At 35.5% G+C, this 23,132-nt stretch overlaps 4 protein-coding genes and 1 pseudogene across 6 annotated transcripts in view; 4 read left to right on the plus strand and 1 right to left on the minus strand.

Moving 5' to 3' along the window:
- Positions 1-40: 40 nt before the first annotated feature.
- LOC107585552 (porphobilinogen deaminase-like) lies at positions 41-4,974 on the minus strand (the record flags this gene model as incomplete). Its single annotated transcript, XM_016272615.1, has 8 exons — positions 41-499; positions 597-683; positions 771-824; positions 3,140-3,259; positions 3,353-3,391; positions 3,511-3,624; positions 4,446-4,521; positions 4,892-4,974. Coding segments are annotated over 8 exons (753 nt in total), but the record flags the coding sequence as incomplete, so codon positions are not given.
- Positions 4,975-5,031: 57 nt separating this feature from the next.
- On the plus strand, positions 5,032-8,326 carry LOC107585549 (zinc finger protein 883-like). The gene is made up of 5 exons (XM_016272610.1): positions 5,032-5,282; positions 5,549-5,756; positions 5,840-5,943; positions 6,031-6,118; positions 6,668-8,326. The coding sequence occupies exons 1-5, from the start codon at positions 5,094-5,096 to the stop codon at positions 8,119-8,121; spliced, it is 2,043 nt and encodes a 680-aa protein (XP_016128096.1). The 5' UTR covers positions 5,032-5,093; the 3' UTR covers positions 8,122-8,326.
- Positions 8,327-9,175: 849 nt separating this feature from the next.
- Positions 9,176-11,719, plus strand: LOC107585602 (zinc finger protein 420 pseudogene; annotated as a pseudogene).
- Positions 11,720-13,260: 1,541 nt separating this feature from the next.
- LOC107585551 (zinc finger protein 525-like) lies at positions 13,261-17,050 on the plus strand. Its single transcript, XM_016272614.1, has 5 exons — positions 13,261-13,686; positions 13,861-14,053; positions 14,138-14,214; positions 14,313-14,397; positions 15,258-17,050. The coding sequence occupies exons 2-5, from the start codon at positions 14,002-14,004 to the stop codon at positions 15,977-15,979; spliced, it is 936 nt and encodes a 311-aa protein (XP_016128100.1). The 5' UTR covers positions 13,261-13,686; positions 13,861-14,001; the 3' UTR covers positions 15,980-17,050.
- A 771-nt stretch (positions 17,051-17,821) lies between these two features.
- The window catches only part of mark4b (MAP/microtubule affinity-regulating kinase 4b), a 64,868-nt gene continuing 59,557 nt past the window's right edge, over positions 17,822-23,132 (plus strand). For all 3 annotated transcript variants that reach the window (XM_016272606.1, XM_016272607.1, XM_016272608.1), the window contains exons 1-3: positions 17,822-18,081; positions 18,471-18,693; positions 18,780-18,853. In XM_016272606.1, coding sequence (XP_016128092.1) covers positions 17,899-18,081; positions 18,471-18,693; positions 18,780-18,853 — 480 coding nt within the window. In that variant the 5' untranslated portion in view covers positions 17,822-17,898. The remainder of the gene's footprint in view (positions 18,082-18,470; positions 18,694-18,779; positions 18,854-23,132) is intronic.

Raw genomic sequence — 23,132 nt, forward strand, 5'->3', positions numbered from 1 at the left:
GTAGTATGTAATTTCCTGTGAAAATGAGTGGATGTGCCAGTGTCTCTGTTATACTTCTGTGAACAGTGGAGTCATTATTTTGGCATTATTATTATGCATCATACTGCAAGTCTGTTTTAAGTAGTAACTGCATATTGACTTTCATTAAACTTCTGTAAATACAAAGAAATATTTTCTGTGAAAAACTAACCAATATATTAATAACACAAAATATAAAGGCCATTGGATGACATAACACTTGTTGACACTGAAATTTATAAAAAATACTTCTGGAAGGGGGGTGGTTGGTCTTCAGCTACAGATAAGGACTGTTATATACCTATCGTGCATCATTCAGCTGTCTGGCTACAGTCAGTATCTCTTTGGCCCCTTTGCTGAGCAGCAGATTTCCGAGGTCCACTCCTAACTTCACTGCAGCGTCCTGGGCTGCTTCTGACACCTTTAAAGCAGTGATGCCCACACGCTGGACCTTCTCGTCAACTTTCTCCTGCTCCTCAACCTGGTGATAATAAGGTTACAGATGCTCAAATCAGTGTCAAATTCAAAGAAGGATTCAGAATATTGAAACTTTTTTTATATGGTTATGGATTAACAACCTGATTGTCAGAGCTGATGCTTGTTTGCATGGTCTCCTTCAGACTGTCTGAACCATCGAGACTGTACACCGCTCCAGTCAGGTAGAGCTGTAAAACGATCACACAGTTATTCAGATCGGTCTTTCAGCTTTTCTAGTTGGGTAGATAGTAAAACAGCATGAAGCTCTTCACTACCTGTGAATTCTTAACTTCAGTGTAAACAGCAACTGGAACACTGCATCCCCCTTCCTATTAAACAAATATTTTAAAACAAATGTATTCTTTGCATTCTTGTTGGTTTTAAAACATGTAAAACGGTTCTAAAAGGTTCTATTTAATGACTTAATGTAATTTGTATTGTCATTAATTGTAAATTGTAATTTACTGTCACTGTACCCTAAAATGTATTTAAAAAGTTTTAAAATTATTATTAAATATTTACACAAAGGTTTGGGTTTAGTAAGATTAAAAAAAAAAAAATTTTTAAATAAAATTTCATGTAATTTAAGTCCTGAAAAAAATCATCACAGATTAAATAAGCAGCGCAACTGTTTTCAGCATCATGATTTACCATTCAAATGTTTCTTGTGGGGCTGCAAAATGATCAATCGCGATTAATCGCATTCAAAATAAAAGTTTATGTTTACATACTATATGTGTCTGTACTGTGTATATTTATTAGGTATATATATATATATATATATATACCATATGTATATATTTTAAGAAATATTTGTATGGATATATATTTGAAGAGTTCATTTGCAAAAACCCATAAACGCCAATTTAAAAAAAAAGAGCTGATTGCTGCATTATTCTCCACATATAGCGCGATCTGAACCCTAAACACGTTTTGTCAAAAAAAAAAAAAGCCGGTTTTGTCCACTTTCAAGGCATCGCGAGTTCACGTTTTACTGCAGAAGGAGACAAAGCGCCCTTGTTGTTTTAGAACAGAAGCCGATAAGTCCATTTTAGCGAATCAGCGCGCTGTATTCAGGTCAGGTGACAAGGCTACTTTCACTTTGAAAACACGTGCTAGCCGAGAGGAGTTTCGTCAAAGCTGACTAAAAGTGATCGACGATGGATAATTTCGAGGAACTTGGTGAACCTGTGATATCTTCTTCAGGGCGAAAAAGGAAAATTTTCAGGAACCTTGCAAAAGCAGCGCGTTACAATGGTGAGGGAAAAGCTCTGTGTATTGCGTGAATCACATCCATACAGTTTATGATTACAACAACAACAACGTTTGTCAGGCATCTACATTATCATCTGAGGAGATTACAAAGATTAAACGAGTGTTTTTTAAACTCTAAAACATGAAATGTAGAGTTATCTGCTTTTGCCAAAAAACGACTGTTGGAGTTATCTGCTTTTGCTATAAAACAAACTTTTAAAATGTAAAAAAAAAAAAAAAAACATACTTTCAATGACCTTTAATTTAGTAAATTACCTGTATTTTTTCAAGTTATTATAAATCAAAACAATCCAACTGCAGTTTGATTGATATTACTTGGAATGCCAATAAAAAAAACGTGATTTCTGAAAATAGAGTTATCGGTTTTTGCAAATGAACCCTTCATTTATACTTCTAAATAATTTATATAATATATTTTATATATAAATCTAACATAATTTACTTTAATATATACACATGATATACATAACAAATATACACCGTACACACACATATAGTATGTAAACTTAAACTTTTACTTTTAGTCATTTAGCAGACGCTTTTATCCAAAGCGACTTACAAATAAGAAAAAGTCATTAAAACTAAAAGCTAAAACTCTATAAATACTATATATACACACACACATTTAAGAAAATAAAAGAAATTAAATAAAAATGACGAATGCATACAACATTTCAAAACTAAACATTTAAATGAAAAAAAGAAGCTAAAAACAATTAAAAATATTAAAAGAACAAAAGGTATGAGTATAATAATGATTCTAACATAGCATTAAGCCAAACACCAAAAAAACAACTACATATGTGTATGTACAGCCACACACATATACATGTACATATATATAAATACATTCAATATATATATATATTATTTCATTTCCATTTTGTATGTTGAAGTACTGAAATAACTCAAATTAAATAAAACTAAAACTTTTAAAAACTTTTATTCTGAATGCAATTAATCATTTTGCAGCCCTAGTTTCTTGAGCACCATATCAGCATTTTAGAACAATTTCTGAAAGATCATGTGACACTGAAGACTGGAATAATGATGCTGAAAATCGAGCTTTGCCATCACAGGAATAAATTACATTTTAAAATATAATGAAATAAAAAAACATTAATTTTAAAATGTAATATTTCACAATATTACTGTTTAACTGTATTTTTTTATCAAACAAATGCAGCCTTGGTTAGCATAAGAGAACTTCTTTCAAAAATGTTACAAATCTTACCGACCCCAAACTGTTGAAAGACAGTGTATTATTTTATTAATTATGAATTAATTCAAATATTAAAACAAAAAATAGCATCATATCACTGATCCAAAAACAGGTGTGAGGAGTATTATAGTGCAGCAGGATGCCTACCAGGTGTTTGAGGAAGGCTCTCTCTGACATGCATCTCAACACGGTGTCTGAGTCATTTAATACTGACACCATTTCCAAGATGTCCTGGTCTCGAGCTCTCACCTCGACTGCCAGAGCACCCTTTAACAAGACCGTAAGAGCAGCATGTAAGGTTCAATGTGATGGAACAAATGCACTCAGATCAGGACTAAAGAAGCACTGAATGTTACCCACCTGTCCAACTGCATACATGCAGTCATCAGGCCCAAGGATCTGAAGCAAGATGATAACAACCGAGGTCAATATGCATTATAGAATTGCTTATCGATTAAATTATGCAATAATCTTTGTTGTATGTGCATGTTAGGTTCATTAAAGTAGGATAGAGGCACCTCGCTGATGCGATTCTCCCAGCCCATTCTCCGAAGACCAGCTGCTGCTAAAATGATGGCTGAGAAGTCATCTTTTTCATCCAGTTTCTTTAGACGAGTGTTGAGATTACCTCTCTGAAACACAACTGTTAAGGTGTAACCTCACGGAAAACATCAAGTGCTTGTTAATACACTGAAATTATAATATACTTGTTAACTGCATCTACATACAATAACAGGAAACATTTTTTTTTTAAATGCTGCACTGCACTGAAAGATACAATGTCTTTAAACTCCAGATGAGGAAATCTCTTCTTTAGTTGTGCGGCCCGCCGAAGAGAACTGGTACCTACAACACTTCAAACATAAAATATATAATTTATTACTTAAGAAAAACACATATCCTGCAACTAAAAATATAAAATGAATCATTACCATTAAAAATTTGGGGGTTGATAAGATTTTAAAAGATTTTTCAATGAAGTCTTTCATGCTTAGCAAGACTGCATTTATTAGAACAAAAATAAAACCATAGTACTATTATTACAATTTCTAATAACTGTTTTCTATAAGAATTTTAGAATGTAATTTATTCCTGTGATGCAAAGCTATATTTTCAGCAGCCATTACTCAGAAATCATTCTAATATGCTGATTTGCTGCTCAAAAATCATTCCTTATTAATATCAATGTTGATTTTTTTTGATAAACAGAAAGCTCAAAAGAACAGCATTTATTTGAAATAGAAATCTTTTGTAACATTATTAATGTTAACTATCACTTTTGATAAATTTATTAATGCATCTTTGCTGAATGAAATTATCAATTTCTTAAAAATTCTAACTTTTAAATGCTAGTGTACTTTAATATATATTTCAAATGTACTGGCCACCGCATTTACCTCTTGTTGGCTAGAGAGTCTAGACATTTTAAATGCTGCACTGCACTGAAAGATACAATGTCTTTAAACTCCAGATGAGGAAATCTCTTCTTTAGTTGTGCGGCCCGCCGAAGAGAACTGGTACCTACAACACTTCAAACATAAAATATATAATTTATTATTTAAGAAAAACACATATCCTGCAACTAAAAATATAAAATGAATCATTACCATTAAAAATTTGGGGGTTGATAAGATTTTAAAATATTTTTCAATGAAGTCTTTCATGCTTAGCAAGACTGCATTTATTAGAACAAAATTTTTTTGATAAACAGAAAGCTCAAAAGAACAGCATTTATTTGAAATAGAAATCTTTTGTAACATTATTAATGTTAACCATCACTTTTGATCAATTTATTAATGCATCTTTGCTGAATGAAATTATCAATTTCTTAAAACTTCTAACTTTTAAATGCTAGTGTACTTTAATATATATTTCAAATGTACTGGCCACCGCTTTTACCTCTTGTTGGCTAGAGAGTCTAGACATTTGCCTTTATGTTTGGGGTGCAAGACAACAGCATCATGGGGGTTTTCTCGCCTTTGAAGAGAAGGAAATATGAATCACAATGTTGACCATACCGAAAGTTACCACAGTAAACGCGGTATCGTTTGTGATCTTACTTCATTCACTCACTTTATATATCAGAAATTACAGTCAATGAATGAGCACAATGGCGGAGTATGACTTATTTCACAAACAGACTATGTCTATAATGACGCTTTTGATAGAAACAGTCCTAGACGAGATTCAGAAAGTGTTTGAATGTGAATGTCGCCCATCTCACACTGAAATTAGTAACGTTAGTGACAGAGATCCGATATTGGACATGAACGAGAAACAACGCAGACTGGTACGTTTACTTTCATTCTGCAGCTATTTTGTTGTGTTTCTGCTCCTGAAGTTTTTCCTCTGTAGTCTTTCATTTCTAGGTTAGGACACATGTTGTGTTTAATCAAGACCTTTTCTGTGTTTAACAATACGATAAGTAATTCCATTTCCTTCTTTAAATGAAATGTTGAGCTTCATCCTGCTAGTTAAAAAACTAAACATTTATGCAAAACTGAACATTTATGAAGAAGTCCGGATGAATTAATCAGTAGTTATTATCTGTTGCAGGCAAAGCTCACAGCTGTGATGGAGACCTTTACCAAGGTGGCTGTTCAAAAAATATGCAAAGTCTTCAGTTATTGCTTTGCGCTTAAGCCAACTCAGTTGCAGGGTTTTAAAAGTTACCATGATGGTGTAATAAATGTAAAAGAGTTGCTGAAGGAGCATGTGAAGAAACCAGAAAGAAAAAACAGTCAAGCTGTCAGAGATGTGCCTGGTAAGACATCCTGCATATATTTTATTGTCATATGTAAGCACATTCAATCTTCTGTAATCTTAGAAATGTCATTCTCCTCTCAGATTCTGCAACTGTAGCTCCATCAGTGTCTCTGGAGAGACCGAAACGGCTCACTGCGCTACCTGAAGAAACTGTTCAACCACAAGATTCGGTTAAAGGCCAGGAGGTGAGTTCGTTATTGAAAAGATTCAACTCTGTGTTGTTTGCTAAAATGCTTGCAGCAATGTTTCTGATTAAATTTTTTTCCTCTCAGTGTGCAAAGGAGGGTCAAGTTTCAGAATTTTGCCCTGAGTCGTCAAGTAGTGGACAAGAGAAGAACCCAGTGCAAGCATTTTTTATAGGTATGTGCTGCACAGCTTTGATATTTGTGTATACTATCTATATAAAAAGTTTATACATTGATTAAAAATGTATTTATTTGTTTGTGTATTCATTAATCAATCATTAATTTAAACTGTACATCAGTATGTTTGGCATTATTAAATAGTAAAATATTAGACTCTAGGCCCTTGGTTTCCTCCTTATGCATTTATTTGATCAGAAATACAGTAAAACAATATTATTAATGTCACACGATCTTTCAGAATCATTCTAATGTGCTGATTTGCTGCTCAAGAAACATTTCTTATCAATGTTGAAAACAGTTGTGCTGCTTAATACTTTTGAAGAAAGCATGATTAATTGTTCAGGGTTCTTTGATGAATCAAAAATGCATTTCAACAGCATTTATTTGAAATAGAAATCTTTTGTAATATTATAAATGTCTTTACTGTGACTTTTGATCAGTGTATTGTGTCCTTGCTGAATTTTCTAAATGATCATTAGGCTTTTTAAACCAGCTAGACATACTTGTAGCTTTCAATAATTGGAACCCTGTTAATGTTTTGCAGTTGAATACAATACCATCGCCTCTGTTGAGGACCAGCAAGCTGAAGTAAACACACAAGCAGAACAAGTAAGGACAAAATCTGAAAAAACCAAGAAGACAAAACCATATGACTGTAAAGAGTGCGGAAAGAAATATTTCTATAGACGCTCACTAGATCAGCACAAATGTGGACATTTAAAAGGGTCTCACAGTTGTGAGCAGTGTGGGAAGAAGTTTAAATGCTTAAAAGGATTAAGAAAACACCTACTGAATCACACAGAGAAGAAAGGGATCTGTAAAACATGTGGGAAAGCCTTCGCGAATCTTAAGATGCACGAACGTGTCCACCTGGAAGTCAAGCCGTTTCTGTGTTCCACATGTGGAAGCAGCTTCACCGTAAAGGGAAGTTTACTGGCACACCAGAGGATCCATACAGGTGAAAAACCGTACAGTTGTGAGATCTGCGGGAAGCACTTTACACACTCAAGCAACCTCGCCTGCCATCTGCTCACTCATTCCAATGACAGACCGTGGAAATGCAGCCTCTGTGACAAGACTTTCAAAACTGAAAAGAAAATGAATATGCACCAGCTCGTGCATACAGGAGAGAAACCCCATATATGTAACAAATGTGGGCAGAAGTTTGGCCACATCACAAATCTCAGAAGGCATCTCCTCGTGCACAGCGGTGTGAAACGCCACGTCTGTGAAATCTGTTCCAAGCAGTTTTATCAGAGCAAGTCTCTGAAGAGGCATATGGGAATACATGGAGCTCTGAAGTCATTTATGTGTGAAATATGTGGGAAGAGCTTTGTTTTTAACTATGCCCTCCAGAAACACTTACTCGCACATAGTGATAAAGCCAATCTGAATGGCAAATCTAAAGATGGGAAGTCTTTCCCGTGTGATGAATGCGGAAAGTGCTACAGTTCGACCGCAATGCTCAGAATACATCAGAGACTTCATACGGAAAAGGATCCGTACATGTGTAAAGTCTGTGGCAAAAGCTATAGCAGCTTGTATTCGCTGAAGGAACATGAGAAGCTTCATTCGGGGGTGACACCGTTCAAGTGTGACATCTGTGATAAGACCTTTACTCAGAAAGTTGGTTTGAAAATGCACGAGGTTGTTCATACCAAAGCTAAACCGTACAGATGTTCTGTTTGCGGAAGCCAGTTCGGGCTTCCCTACAGTCTGAGACTGCATATGCGCATTCACTCCGGCGAAAAGCCACACAAGTGTGCAACGTGCGGAATGTGCTTTCGCTTATCTGGAAACTTAAGGCGACACGAGCGGATCCACACCGGCGAGAGGCCGTTCAGCTGTGAGGTGTGTGGGAAAAAGTTTGTGCAACTCAGCCATGTGAAGGCACATATGCAAATCCACACTGGTGTCAAACCCTACACGTGCCAGAAGTGCGGGAAGAAATATGCATACCGTAGAAATTACAATGATCACAAATGTATACCCGTGTGAAAAAGATGCTGCCTTAAAGCATGCTGGGAACTAAATTGCAGTGCCATTTTCTTTGTTATATTTGCAGTTTTTTCAGATAGATGTCATGAAGGTTCTGTTGTCTTTAAGACAAAAATATTTACAATAGCACAGTGTTTATATTTGGCTTGAAAAGCTGTATTAATCAAATTTTCATTAATTCATTTAATAATTGAGCCTGGGCCAAATTATTTTTAAGCCAATTATTAATATGCAAAATCAATAGTTATACAGTGGGAATTCCTCAGTACAGTGTACTCTATGTTCAAGAATAAACAGTTTGCTGAGAATGCAGTGATTTTTCTTTTATGGTTATTTTATGTTTTATTTGTAATTTTGGTAGGAAAAACACAAAAGTCTTCACTATTCATGTGGATAAGATCTAAAGAGTAAATAGCAGATTAAACAGTTAAATGCTCAAATGGTCAAAAGTTTGACTTTTCCGATGCAGTTTGATATAGAAATTATTAAAAAGTCTATACAAAGTTCTCCAGCGTTTTGTCTTTGGCGTTAAATGACTTTTATTTTGAAAACGTTGCCTCGGAAGTGTACACGAACTGACCATGTTTTGGACGGTCGGGTCTATTTACCTAAAACAATCAATAGGAGTTTCTCAACATTTGCAATTCAAAGTAAATTTTGCATAACACCAAAACAATAAACAAGCTTATTTGACAAATTAGCCAGAAAGGGCTCTGGTTATTATAAATAATAAACTATCGTATTATCTATAATACGTTTTATTTAGTTTGTTTATCTGTTTCTAAAGGGAACATTTTTTATTCATATTAAATTAAAAATGATTAATGGTCAATGGCGCATATTCGCATACTTTTATTTTGAAATGGTTATAAACTAAAGAGGAAGTGTTTAGCGCAGAGTGCAACTTTTCTAGGGAGTTTGCATACCTGACGTATAATTACAATATAATGACTTGGCTTCATATTGAGAATTTGTTATTCACGATCTGTAATGACTATTAAGATCATGTGATTGCATGTATTCAAATTGGTTTTACTTTTTTTTTTTTAGGCGTTGGACTGCCAATGCAGAAGGTTTTTCTTCTAAATCTTGCTGAAATATTATTTTGAAATAATATTCGAGCGCAATTTCTCATTTTTGCACTGCGGTCACTATGTCCAGGTATGAGCTTTTTCAGAGTCAAACTGCCCTGTTGATCTTATTAATGCCGGACACGCCAAAGACATGCAGCTCTGTTGAAACTCATCTCAATATGAAACAAAACGACACTCGGACTCAGGTAAGAGTTTGTGTTATTAAAATTGTTTGTAACTTGAGTGGTTGCAGGTGGCTAGCTTGTATCCTGCCTCCTCAGTCATTTTAAAAAGAAGATAGATAGACAGACGTATAGATTTTTCTATTAAATTAATGACAACAATATGCTTATATTCCTTGAAAGCAAATTGGTCATACAGTATGAAGTGCTGGTATGGTATATAATATGCATTTGAAACTTTTAGTACTATTTGTCTATAACATTTCCATGTGATGTGAATTGCAGGATGCACAGGAGAGTCATGCAAACAGATGTCCTTTAGTGGAGGACAGAGCAGAAGACGACATTCAGACTGTAGTCATCGGTGATGGTAAGGTAAAGTTGTCATACTCGCATTATCATTTATGTTATTCATTTTATAAATAAGGACAGCTGCTGGTTGTTGGGTGGGGAACACTTTTTTTTCCCCATTAAGATTTTTCACCCTGCTTTTTTCACCCCCTTATTTTAGCTTTTATGTCATTTATATGCAAGTTTTTCCCTACAAGTTCACCTAATTCATGCATTTAGAATTTTTAAAACAGTCTTAAAATTTTAAATTTACTTAAAAAATAAAATAAAAAAAAAAGTATGACATTGATTTACATTACAATACATCAGAATTTCATTCATTCTTACTTTTTTGGCCAAATAAGTAATATCTGCACCACATTTTCTTCCATTTTGGCCTGTGCATAAAAGTCAAAAAGGTTGGAACCACTCAAATATACTTAAGGCTATTTGATATTTAAAACAAAAAAATTGAAATAAAAGCCCTTTGATATATTCTAGCTTCAATAGGAAATATATAGTAACAAAAGGCATTTTATGTGATCTTTGAAGCACTTCTGTTATGAGGAATCTTTAATAGCTTATATGTTCAACACTAATTTGTATTATTGTGTTGTTTTTTCACCAGCTGATGACAAAGGTTATTCTGAAGATCAGGAAGGCGTGTTGCAAACGTCAACCGAGCGACCTGAAAAGGCACAAGAAGACGAGTCTTTTGAATGTGAGCAGTGTGGAAAGGCCTTTCCAAAGATGTTTTCTCTTCTTCGACACAAACGTGTGCATTCGGTCATAAAGCAGCACTGTTGTGAAAAATGTGGGAAGAAGTTCTCACAAGTAAGAGCGCTAGAGACTCATCTCCGCAAACATACGCAGAAGTTTGAGAAGAAGAAATTTCCCTGCGCTACTTGCGGAAAGAGCTTCAAAGACCTCGCAGCGCACGAACGGGTCCATGCGGAAGTCAGGCCATTTACCTGTGATATATGCGGACAGGGATTCACAGTCAAAGGCAGCTTATATATGCACCAAAGGGTGCACACGGGCGAAAAACCATACACATGTGACACCTGTGGGAAAAGTTTCTCTCTAATAGGCACCCTAAACTGCCACAAGAAGTTTCATTCAGATGACAGGCCAATAAAATGCAGCCACTGCAATAAGAGCTTCAAGTGCAAGAGTCATTTGAGACGCCATCTTCCTGTGCACACCGGTGAGAGACGATATACATGTAAAATCTGTGGTAAAACATTTGCGCATCATGAAGCGATGACACGCCACATTCTCATTCACACCGGCGAAAAGCCGTACATCTGTGAAGTGTGTGGTAAAAGATTTCGTCAGAGAAGCAATTTAAAAGTCCATATGCGGGTGCACCAAGAGCCACAGTTTAAGTGTGAAATGTGTGGGAAAACATTCCAGCATGGTTTTTTGCTACAGAACCATATTTTATCACACAGTCATACTGGAAATTCAAAAGAAGACCAATTTTTGAACTCCAAAACTCAACTGCAGCTGCATTCAGACAGCAGCAAACCTTTTACATGCAAATTATGCGAGAAGAGCTACAGCAACATATATAATCTTCGCATACACGAGAAGCTTCACACAGGCGAGACCCCGTTCAAGTGTGAGATCTGCGGTAAGGCCTACGCTCTCAGAAAGTCCTTTAAAACACATATGTTGTGCCATTCAGGAGATAGACCTTATAAATGCATAGCATGCGGGAAAGCGTTCAAGTGGTCTGGCTCTCTGAAAATGCATATGAAGACTCATACTGATGAAAAAACTCACAAATGTGAGACGTGTGGAAAGGGTTTTCGCTTGTATGGAAATTTAAAGCGACACAAGCGTGTCCATGCTGGGGAGAAGGTGTGTGAGGAAGGGTTGCCAGAACTCGACCATCTCAAAACACATATGCAAATCCATACTGGAGTGAAACCCTACACGTGCCAGAAGTGTGGGAAGAAATATGGATATCTTAGACATTACAATGAACACAACTGCAAACCTGTATGAATTAGATAGTCGTAGTAACTTGTAACAACTTGCAGGATTTTTCATATTGTAATATTTCCTAGACAAATGTTTGGGTAACATTGTGAAGGCATTTAAATAAAACATTAGGCTGAACAAACTGTTGTTATTTTTAGTGTTGCATAATGTGAACCTATATAAAAAGAAATTATTTATATTATCATGATACATTCATGTAGTAAAAATGGTTAATATGTTGGCATGGTTATGGAAAACCTGGAAATATGAGGGAATTTATAATGTGTTCATTGTGTTTTCCATGTCTGAGATAGTAATTGAAAATAGTCAAATATGGACACTTTAGTGAATTTAAATGTTTCTAGTCGGCTCTGATATGAATGATTTGATCAGCTGGTTACTGCCCTTGCAAATCAATTTTTCGACTTGTGTTTTTCAATGAATATTCAAACTTGTTTACAAAATGATCTGAATGATTCATTAGTGAATGTATCTGATGTAAAATATATATATTTTAAAAGTGTTCAAAAAAATCCTTATCCAGTCATCATCCGAAATGACAGAAAAACGTATTATCAAAAGCATTCACGACTGTTAAGAATGATATCTGGATTCTCTTAAATCAGAATCAGAAGAGCTTTATTACCAAGTATGTTTATACACACACAAGGAATTTGACTTGGCGACAGGAGCTTCCAGTGCAGAAGAAAGTACATATAATGAAATATATAAATAAACTCGCAACACCTGTTGTTAAACCACTGACCTTAAGCATGCTAATTCAAACGTAATTAGGAATTTTATTATTCGTTTTCTAATTAGTTAGGCTGGAGTCTTTTTCCTTTGAGAGCGTTCAACGACTTTTATTTTGAAAATCTGTTTCGGACGTACATGTGTTCCTTTCACTGAGGTCTATAATGGGTCTTATTAAAACCATTTATGATCAAATTGATCCGAAACAGTCTAATGCCCTCAGCAATTTAGCACTGAATTTTAAACTTGATTTGATCAGCTGGTTACTGCCCTTGCAAATCAATTTTTCGACTTGTGTTTTTCAATGAATATTCAAACTTGTTTACAAAATGATCTGAATGATTCATTAGTGAATGTATCTGATGTAAAATATATATTTTTTAAAAGTGTTCAAAAAAATCCTTATCCAGTCATCATCCGAAATGACAGAAAAACGTATTATCAAAAGCATTCACGACTGTTAAGAATGATATCTGGATTCTCTTAAATCAGAATCAGAAGAGCTTTATTACCAAGTATGTTTACACACACAAGGAATTTGACTTGGCGACAGGAGCTTCCAGTGCAGAAGAAAGTACATATAATGAAATATATAAATAAACTCGCAACACCTGTTGTTAAACCACTGACCTTAAGCATGCTAATTCAAACGTAATTAGGAATTTTATTATTCGTTTTCTAATTAGTTAGGCTGGAGTCTTTTTCCTTTGAGAGCGTTCAACGACTTTTATTTTGAAAATCTGTTTCGGACGTACATGTGTTCCTTTCACTGAGGTCTATAATGGGTCTTATTAAAACCATTTATGATCAAATTGATCCGAAACAGTCTAATGCCCTCAGCAATTTAGCACTGAATTTTAAACTCCTTAAGTTTTATTTGTTAGTCAATTTCAATAAGCAATTTCAATGGCGAATGCCGAGCATTCAGATACTTTTATTTGAAAATAAAACAAAGAGGAAGTACTTACTGTTTAGTGCAACTTTATTGGGAGTTCAACGTTTTGTTTCTTTTCTTCTCACTCTGGCCGTACAAACGGTCAAACACAGGTTGAGTTGATTTTGCAGCATTTCTCTTAACTGTGGTCACTATGGCCCGGTTTGAGCTTTTTCAGAGTCAAAGCACTCTGGTCATGTCTTTACTGACGGACTCTGCTAAACACGAGATACGAAAGACTTTTACATGCAGCTCCGATGAATCCAGTCTCTCCATCAAACCAAACGATACTCGGATTCAGATGGTAAGAAAGTCTGTTATTAAGTGATTGTAACGTGGTTGGTTGTAGCATGTTAGTTATTGAAATAGTGAAAGAACCATCCTTTTGTTTACAGCCTGGAATAATTCAGTTCTAGTATTATTCTTATAGTATTATTTGTTTTTGTTCTTAATTAGAGCATTTCTTTTATCAATGCAGCTTAATTCCATAATGGACAGGTTTGCCAAAGAAGTGGTGCAGAAGATTTGCAGTCTCTTCAGATACTGTTCATCTGTTGCACCAGTTCCAGCTCAGACATGTTAGAATGGTCGAGACCAGCTGAGGAAGACTTCATCTCAGATGGCTCGTGATCTCAGTGGAGCAACCCATATCCATAACCAAGAGTTTCAGGGTACTTGACAGATTCTCCACATGAGTTACAAGCCTGAAGTATTTTAGGATTTGTGGTGATATTTGTTTTGTGTTCCTCTTACAGCAGATGCTATAACTCTCTCTGTGAGTCCTCTGAAGGATCCTGCAACAACGTCTCAGCAGCAGCCTTCAAACACTGAAGTGAGTTATAATACAATGCAGTTTTAAAGAAGAATTAATATATAACTTACAGTGTGATAAATGTTGGTTGAAACCCTTACATGTGATGGAAATTATAGCCTGCACAGGAAAGTAATGCAAGCAGATGTTTTATGGTGGAGGACAGAGCAGAAGAAACCATCCAGACAATATTCATCAGTGACGGTAAGAGTCTCAACTTTTAGTTTGAAATTTCCCACCCTCTTTACCTTTTACAATCAATCACGGTCTCAAAATGTAGAACATCTAAATCATTATGACTGGTGTTAGTTATATATTATCAAGACATGCATTACTATATATGTCAGTGTCGTTATTGTTAACTAAAGCTATCAAAAATCATTTTTTGATAACTGAAATAAAGCTAAAATAATATATATATATAAGAGGAATTGTTTAAAAAAAACTTTAACAAAAATGAATGGTAACTAACAGAAATAAAATAAGTTGAAGTTGAAGCACTAAAATTACAAAAACTGAAATATAATAAATTAAAACTAAATAAAAATCTTTAAAAACTAAAACTATTATTAATAACAAAAGCACATAATAAAATTGCTAAAAGATTCAAGTGAAAACTGAAAATATAAAAATAATGGCTATTAATAATATATTAATAAATGTATATGAATTAATGCATAGAAATAATATTAAAATATTGCTGATATATATATCACATTTTAAAATAGCTTTTTAATAATTTTAACAGCTCTTTTAAATAAAAAAATTATTCAAATTTTGTTAGAAAAAAATTTATTGTATTGTACAACTTTTAGTATATTAGAAAGAGCTGTATTAATTTCTGAAAGCCAACTTGAAATCAAAATTGACCTTATTGATTGACTTAATGCACATTTTTGCTTAAATTGTGAACTACTTTAACAGTGTCAGTTATTGAAAAATAAACCAAATCAGGCTAATTATTTACTGTCATTCACCAGCATGAATTTTGCTAAACTGTGAATATATGAAACTACTATGATTGATGTTGATTGACCCTGATGTTGTTTTTATCTCACCTGTAGCTGATGACAGGGGCTGGTCTGAAGATCAGGAAGGAGTGTTACAGACGTCAACCAATCAACCTGAAGTTGCACAATCAAAAGAGTCTTTTGAATGTGAGCAATGTGGAAAGGCCTTTTCAAAGATGTTTTCTCTCGTGCAGCACAAACGTGTACATTCAATTGTGAGGCCGCACAGTTGTGAAAAGTGTGGAAAGAAATTCACACTGCAGAGAGCGCTAGAGACCCACCTTCGCAAACACACGCAGAAGCTTGAAAAGAAGAAATTTCCCTGCGCTACTTGCGGAAGGAGCTTCAGAGATCTCGCAGCGCACAAACTGGTCCATGCGGAAGTCAAACCATTTACCTGTGAAATATGCAGACAAGGATTCACAATCAAAAGAAGTTTATACATGCACCAGAGGGTGCACACGGGCGAAAAACCATACAGATGCGACACCTGTGGAAAGTGTTTCCCCTTGATTGGCACGTTGAACTACCACAAGAGAATTCATTCAAACGACAGGCCGATAAAATGCAGCCACTGCAATAAGAGCTTCAAATACAATAAACTTTTGAAACACCACCTCCGTGTGCACACGGGCGAGAGGCCGCATACATGTGACATCTGTGGGAAAAGCTTCGCGCTTTCCGGGACTCTAAAACTCACATCCTCATTCACACCGGCGATAAGCCGTACTTCTGCGAGGTGTGCGGCAGAAGATTCAACCAGAGAAGCACTCTAAAAGGCCACATGCGAGTTCATGGAGAAAAGCAGTTTATGTGTGAAATGTGCGGGAAAACGTTCCAGTATAATTACGTCCTGAGGAACCACATTCTTACACACAATCAGATTGGAAATGCAAGTGATAAAAGTAACACTCAGCGCTGCGATGTGTGTGGGACGTTCCTGAGCTCTGCCTACGCATTAAAAGCTCACTTGCAACTGCATTCAGACAACAGCAAACCTTATACGTGCACGTTATGTGACCGAAGGTATAGCAGCGTACATTCCCTCCGGATGCACGAGCAGCTTCACACGGGAGAGAAACCTTTCAAGTGCGAGATCTGTGGTAAAGACTTTTCTCTGAGAGCTACGTATAAAACCCATATGTTTCTGCATTCAGGAGAAAGACCTCACAAATGCGTATTGTGTGGGAAAAGATTCAAGCTGTCGAGCTCTTTGAAGATGCATATACGCACTCATACTGGTGAAAAACCGCACAAGTGTGAAACGTGTGGGAAGGCGTTTCATTTATCGGCCAATTTGAAAAGGCACAGGCTCGTGCACACCGGGGAAAAGCCGTTTACCTGTGACATTTGTTTGAAGAGTTTCACACAGCCAAACAATTTGAAGGCACACATGCACATTCACACGGATAAAAAGCTCCACACATGCACTAAGTCTTGGAAAAGTTTTGCATATCAGAGAAATTACAAAGATCACAAATGCGCTCCACTTTGAGAGATTTCAGACGGCTGAACTTGTCTGCCTACAGCTCCTTGGATTTTATGTAGGATTGTAAATAATTTTGTGAAAGTTACAAGAAATGCTTGACTGTATTAATTTATTTATAAAAAATAAATAAAATGTTTTCCTTGTAATTTTGGAAATAGTTTTTGTGTATGTGTTCTTTAAATGAAGGATATAAAACTAAAAGCCATTGTGTAAAACAAACCACATGTCTTATAATAAACATAATACCAGTGGCTCCACTTAAGGATATGTGAGTCTACTTATTAATATTTTTTCAGGTCCTAAAATATATAAATATCCAACCAAAATGTAGGTAGATGTAGGAACATAATGTGTGCAATATATATATATATATATATATATATATATATATTATGCACGGAGAGTTCCTGGCAGACAAAGTCATTATAAATGATAACATTTACAGATGATAATTGAATTTGAAAAATTAAGATGAAAAATTAAAATGAAAGAAAAAGATAGTCCAAACTGAGTATATACTATTAAAATTTCTAAGAGAGTAATCTAATCTAAAAATCTTCAGAAGTCAAAAGACAAAATCAAAGATATATCACCAGAGGTCTGACCGATAATGTCAAACGAGTTTATCCATTGTGTCATTACCTATGCCTTACCAATGTTTTCCACCACCTAAATTAGCTTGAAGTCAGGACTGGGTCACGTTGACATGACAATAAAAAAAATTGAATAAATAAGATTAGATAAAAATAAAGATGGGGGCCCTGGTTTTACATCCTCTGAGCAGAAACAGCAGATCTTAGCAATATTAAAATATCCAACGAAAACATCACTTAAGCATAACCAAATGTACCTTCTTATATGTCAAATGTAGAAAAACTGACGTTAATTACGTTAATGGAATATGATCCTAAATGGAAATGATATAGAGAATAAATGAATAGACAAAGGGTAGGCTGTAACATAAGACAGTATTATGAATATAATGAAAAGTAACAATAAAAAGAATAACTAATAATGAATATACCATATAAATGAATATGAAAAATATAACAATAATACACGTTTTGTCAAACGTAATGTAGTAATAAATGAAGACAAATAATCTCCAGCCCAGTGAGGAGCAGCAGTGAGCACAAGTGCTTCACTAACGTTACTCAATACAAGAGAACACATAACGAACACTGAAATGGCTTTATTGAAAATGTTATGATCTCGGTCACCAAAAACAGTAACAGGAGAGTAATGCCGTTGCTGGAGACTGAGGTTGTCTCTGTTCTGGAGACACTCGTAAAGACGACGGTAAATGAAATGGCGAAAGTCATGGACACATCAGGCATACTTCCACAAACTCACGTTACAGCAGACAAGTCTGTCACTCTGGACTTTACAGTAAGTGCACAGTTGCTTGCTGCGTTTGTTTTTAAGCTATACTTCATAACCTGCACGATTTGATTAAAGTGTGATTAAATCTGGGGCTCAGAGTCACAGATAAAGTGATCATTTAAGCGTAATATTTAGCATTTTGTAGCCTTGTTAAAAATGTTAGCATTCCTTTAAATGGTGACACCCAAATAACTTCATTTTGAGTAAATAATTGAATTCCAGTTTCTCAGTTTGTTTACAAATTGACTGCATTAGTATAGCTCAGACATTGGGTAACAATCCTGTTATCAAAGTTATTGTAAGAAAAAGTGATCCTGTCAGGTCCTGTAGCTAATCCTTACTGATTGACAACTTAATGTAAGCTCATTTATAATTGATTTGTTCCTATATTTCAGACACAGTTGAACTCCGTGTTAGAACGTAATGCAAAGGAAGCTGTGGAGAAAATATGCCAGCTTTTCTCTGCACTTCTGCACAAAGAAATTACTCCAAGTTCACAGGATGACTTGAAAACAAGACTGAAGCAAGCTGAGAAACAGCACAAGACTCCACAAAGAGAGACTAATCTAGCTGACTGTGGTCTTCAAAGAAGTCAGTCCACTGACCAGCTTACTCTAGGTGAGATGCACTGCTTATGCTTCATCCACACCACTGTGCTTCTCAGAGCATATCTTCAAGGTTTATGATCTGATGTGCCATTGCAGTCTCTGAGGAGAAAATCGCCATTGTTGTGAGCTGGGGACAGGAGGAGATCATAGACACTGACCATGTGAAAACAGTAAGTCATTCACACATAAAGGAGTGCAACAGTTCAGTTCTGAATGTAAAAATCAATTTTTTGTCATGTCTAATTGATGAATTTTCGGTGAAGAACTACGCACAGGGCCGTTTCTAGCCAATTTGACGCCCTAGGCAATGTTATATATATATAAAATTATTTTCAGACACCAGTTGCTTGTCACATTCAAATTGGTTGTCATAGTAACGACACTAATTTGTGGAGATTCAGTGCATTGAGTTCCACAAATCTGAATGCATTATTTGTAAATTGACTGTTAAGATAAACATTTTGCATCTGTAATATCATTGTGTTGCCACTAGATGCCTGTATAGCCCTATGTAACAATCCCTAGTGGCTAAGACATTGCACATCATTTACACATAAATCACACATAAATTATTTTTATTACATTTGGATGCTATATACTATACTACTACATATTGTTTAGATATTATCAATGGCTCCTTTTTTGTCTTTATCTGTTTTTTGTTCAATTTTTTGTTGTTGTTTCTTGAAACATTGATTTAAAGTGTCAGTTATTGCATTATTATTTCAGTCAAACCTATAAAACACCTTTGTTACCCCAAACTACATATAAAAGCTTTATCAGTGGCATAAAAGTAACCAATGCAGCTACTTAATCATTTGCTACTCGTTAACGCGTTAACGTCCCCTTTAAATAATGTGATGTTCTGCCCTCTATGACACTGCTCCCATTAAGCGCTGTTGGAAGTGAATGAATTGATTCAGCATTTCGACACCTCCGTAAGAATGCATTTAACTCCTCAAAGCAGTCTAATAAAGGATGTATTGATCTCGTGATTAGCGAATTTTACTATACAAATATTTTTTAATTGGATGTTAAAGTTTATATGGGAATATCACATGACACGCTGATCCTTTAACAATGCATTGGCACAAAAAACGCATACCTTTTGGACAAATCTGCCACAAATATTCAGTACTCTAGCCCAATAATGTTGGGGGATCCAGTGGTGGCGGCAGTCATATTTCAGGGTGACCGTGCCACTCTTTATCACAACCCTGCTAAAAGTGCCAATACGTGCGCTCATTGGCGCCCCTTCAACTGGTGGCGCCCTAGGCGACCGCCTAGCTCGCCTATGCCTAGAAACGGCCCTGACTACGCAAATACCCAAATTCTAAAGTGCGGTCAGAAAAATCATTCTCACTACACTCTGAAATTATTGAAATATTAATTATAAATATTTGAATATTTTGCAGTTATGTTCAAATAAATTGTTTTATGCTTGTAATATGTGACTATGAGACAGTAGTTTTATATTGTAACACCATTTATCATTATTTGACAATTTACAATGCTGCATCAATTACACTCAAAGTTCATAATGTCTAATTCATTTCAGAGATTGTTGGTTTGGTTCAAGGTTAAAAACACTTTATTGAAAAAAAAAAAAAGTAATCCTTCAGGAGAAGATGAAAAAGGAAATGATCACCGTTTCCACAAAAATATTAAGCAGCACAACTGTTTTTTTTTACATTAACAATAAAAAAAATGCTTCTTGAGTTACCAAATTAGCATATTAGAATGATTTCTGAAAGAATGTGTGACACTAAGTAATGACTATTAATGAAAATTCAGCTTTGCCATCAAAGGAATAAATAATTTCTAAATATATTCAAACAAAAAAAGTGTAATAATATTTCAGAATATTACAAAATCTTTACTACAAAAATTACAAAACGTTTACTAACCCCAAACATTTTAACTTTAGCGTATACTGCAATAATACATTCCTTTCGTGTTGACCTAAAAAAAAAAGTAATCCTTCAGGAGAAGATGAAAAAGGAAATGATCACCGTTTCCACAAAAATATTAAGCAGCACAACTGTTTTTTTTACATTAACAATAAAAAAATGCTTCTTGAGTTACCAAATCAGCATATTAGAATGATTTCTGAAAGAATGTGTGACACTAAGTAATGACTATTAATGAAAATTCAGCTTTGCCATCAAAGGAATAAATAATTTCTAAATATATTCAAACAAAAAAAGTGTAATAATATTTCAGAATATTACAAAATCTTTACTACAAAAATTACAAAACGTTTACTAACCCCAAACATTTTAACTTTAGCGTATACTGCAATAATACATTCCTTTCGTGTTGACCTAAATTGTTCTCTTTTTCTGTTTTAAAAAGCCCACTAAAACACAGAAGACGGCAATCATTAGGGCAAAAAATTCAGCGGATTGTTCAGAAAACAGCAACCGTCCTCAGTTTGTGGTGTTGCAGGACAATGATGCTGCGGACATCAGCTGCACGGGACTACAAAATACTAAAAAAACTGTGACTCAGGATGATGCGAAAGCATCTAGAAGTTTGAGTGTGTTAAAAAGCAGAGGTGTGCGGGTGAGCCGTCGGAAGAAAGGTAAAACACTCAGCTGTAAACAATGTAGAAGGAGATTTGACTCGGTTGTTCTGTTAAGAGCTCATCAGGTCGTTCATGTGACGGCAGAGAAACCCTTTAGCTGCTCGCAGCGTGGTCGGCGTTTTGGAGGTAAAGGCAGTTTAGATGTACACTACCAGCTTCATACTGACAAGAGCCCTTATGTTTGCAATCAATGCGGTAAGACCTTCACCGAACACAAACAGCTGAAGAGTCACCAGAGGATTCATAACGAAGACAAGACTTTTACGTGTAAAGTTTGTGGGAAGTCTTTTCATCAAGCTTACTGTCTCAGGAAGCATTTGGTCGGGCATTCAGGAGAGAAGCTGCATAAATGTGACGTATGTGAGAAGAGCTTCAACTTTCGCAACAACCTATTTCGCCACAAGAGAATCCATACAGGCGAGAAGCCGTTCACCTGCCAGACGTGTGGACGAAGTTTCAACCAGCTCGATTCGCTGAAGGCCCACCATCTAACTCACACCGGCGAGAAACCTCACAAATGCAAAATGTGCAATCAGGGCTTTGTCCAGAAGTTTCTGCTTCGGCTGCATGAGGGAAAGTATGCAGGACAAAACGGACACCACTGTTGTGTATGCGGGATAGTCTTGGGTTGCTTAAACACCCTAAAAAAGCATCTGCCGATTCATGAGGCACAGTTGCCGGTCAATTGTACAGTGTGCAGCGAGACCCTCTGTTCCATCAACACCTTGAAATCTCACCAGCACAAACACTCTGTGACTAACAAACACAGCTGTTGTTTGTGTGGAAAGTCCTTTCAGAGTGTGGCCGGTGTGAAAACTCACGAAAGGGTTCATACGGGAGAAAAGCCCTTTATCTGTTCGGTGTGCGGGAAGACATTTCGGCAGCAGAACTGCCTTAAGGCTCACCAGACCTCACATAGTGGTGAAAAACCTTTTAGTTGTGACACATGTGGGAAAGGTTTTTCCACCTTGGGAAATCTCCGTCGACATCAGCGCATACACACCGGAGAAAAGCCGTACAAATGCACCGAATGCGGGCGGGAATTTAACCAGTCGAATTCACTCAAAGCTCACATGCATATTCATACGGGAGAGAAGCAGTATGTGTGTGACAAGTGTGGGAAGAGTTTTGCTTATCTCAGAAATCTGAGGTGCCATAAATGTGTATAAATTTAAAGGGATCATTCAGTTGAAAAAGAAAATTCTGTCTTCATTTACTCTTGAACACCATTGGAGTCTACTGACTTTTATTGAATTGACAAAAAAGACATTTCTAAAAATATCTTCTTTTGTGTTCCAACAAAAAGTGTGTAAATGATGGCAGAATTTACATTTTTGGGTGAACTATCCCTTTAAGTTAAACAATTTAACTGTTCCAAATAGACCAGACAGGGTTACGTGTGTCTTAATTTCCATATGCTGATTTCTTCAGTTAGATATAAATACTTCAGTGTAAAAGATCCCTTAAAAAATCTTTTTAGTGTACAGTTGATCTATAAATTTGTTAAATGATCTGTAAATACTTTGACAAATAAATCAAAGTCAACATATTATCTAGTGATCTAGTCTTTTAATAATTGTAATAGTCTTTTAATGTCTGTCTATTTAAATGGCCTTTTTTTGTTACCTTGTAGGGCTGTCTTTTTAAAATAAGGAAAATTTTTTTTTTTTTACTGCACACAAAAAGCAAAATGAAAAAGAACTGTAATAAGATTGTGAATTGTGATCTTGTTTTGATCAAATCAGAACATCCAATTATCAACAAAATATTTCTTCTTAGGGATTTTTTTCAGTTTACAGTTTTTCAATTGATTGAGGACAATCTTAAAGGGATAGCTTACCCAAATATGACATTTCTGTCAT

The sequence above is a fragment of the Sinocyclocheilus grahami genome, unplaced genomic scaffold (assembly GCF_001515645.1).
Source record: "Sinocyclocheilus grahami isolate Dianchi unplaced genomic scaffold, SAMN03320097.WGS_v1.1 scaffold72.1, whole genome shotgun sequence".
NCBI classification, from domain to species: Eukaryota; Metazoa; Chordata; class Actinopteri; order Cypriniformes; family Cyprinidae; genus Sinocyclocheilus; species Sinocyclocheilus grahami.

What these genes read in the sequence shown, in the direction of transcription:
- LOC107585549 (XM_016272610.1), top strand. Translation starts at nt 5,094, where the DNA reads ATGAGCACAATGGCGGAGTATGACTTATTTCACAAACAGACTATGTCT. An exon ending in ACGAGAAACAACGCAGACTG is followed by an intron (nt 5,283 to 5,548) that starts GTACGTTTACTT and finishes TATCTGTTGCAG; the next exon opens with GCAAAGCTCACAGCTGTGAT. An exon ending in AGCTGTCAGAGATGTGCCTG is followed by an intron (nt 5,757 to 5,839) that starts GTAAGACATCCT and finishes TTCTCCTCTCAG; the next exon opens with ATTCTGCAACTGTAGCTCCA.
- LOC107585551 (XM_016272614.1), top strand. Translation starts at nt 14,002, where the DNA reads ATGGCTCGTGATCTCAGTGGAGCAACCCATATCCATAACCAAGAGTTT. An exon ending in CCATAACCAAGAGTTTCAGG is followed by an intron (nt 14,054 to 14,137) that starts GTACTTGACAGA and finishes TTCCTCTTACAG; the next exon opens with CAGATGCTATAACTCTCTCT. An exon ending in GACAATATTCATCAGTGACG is followed by an intron (nt 14,398 to 15,257) that starts GTAAGAGTCTCA and finishes TCTCACCTGTAG; the next exon opens with CTGATGACAGGGGCTGGTCT.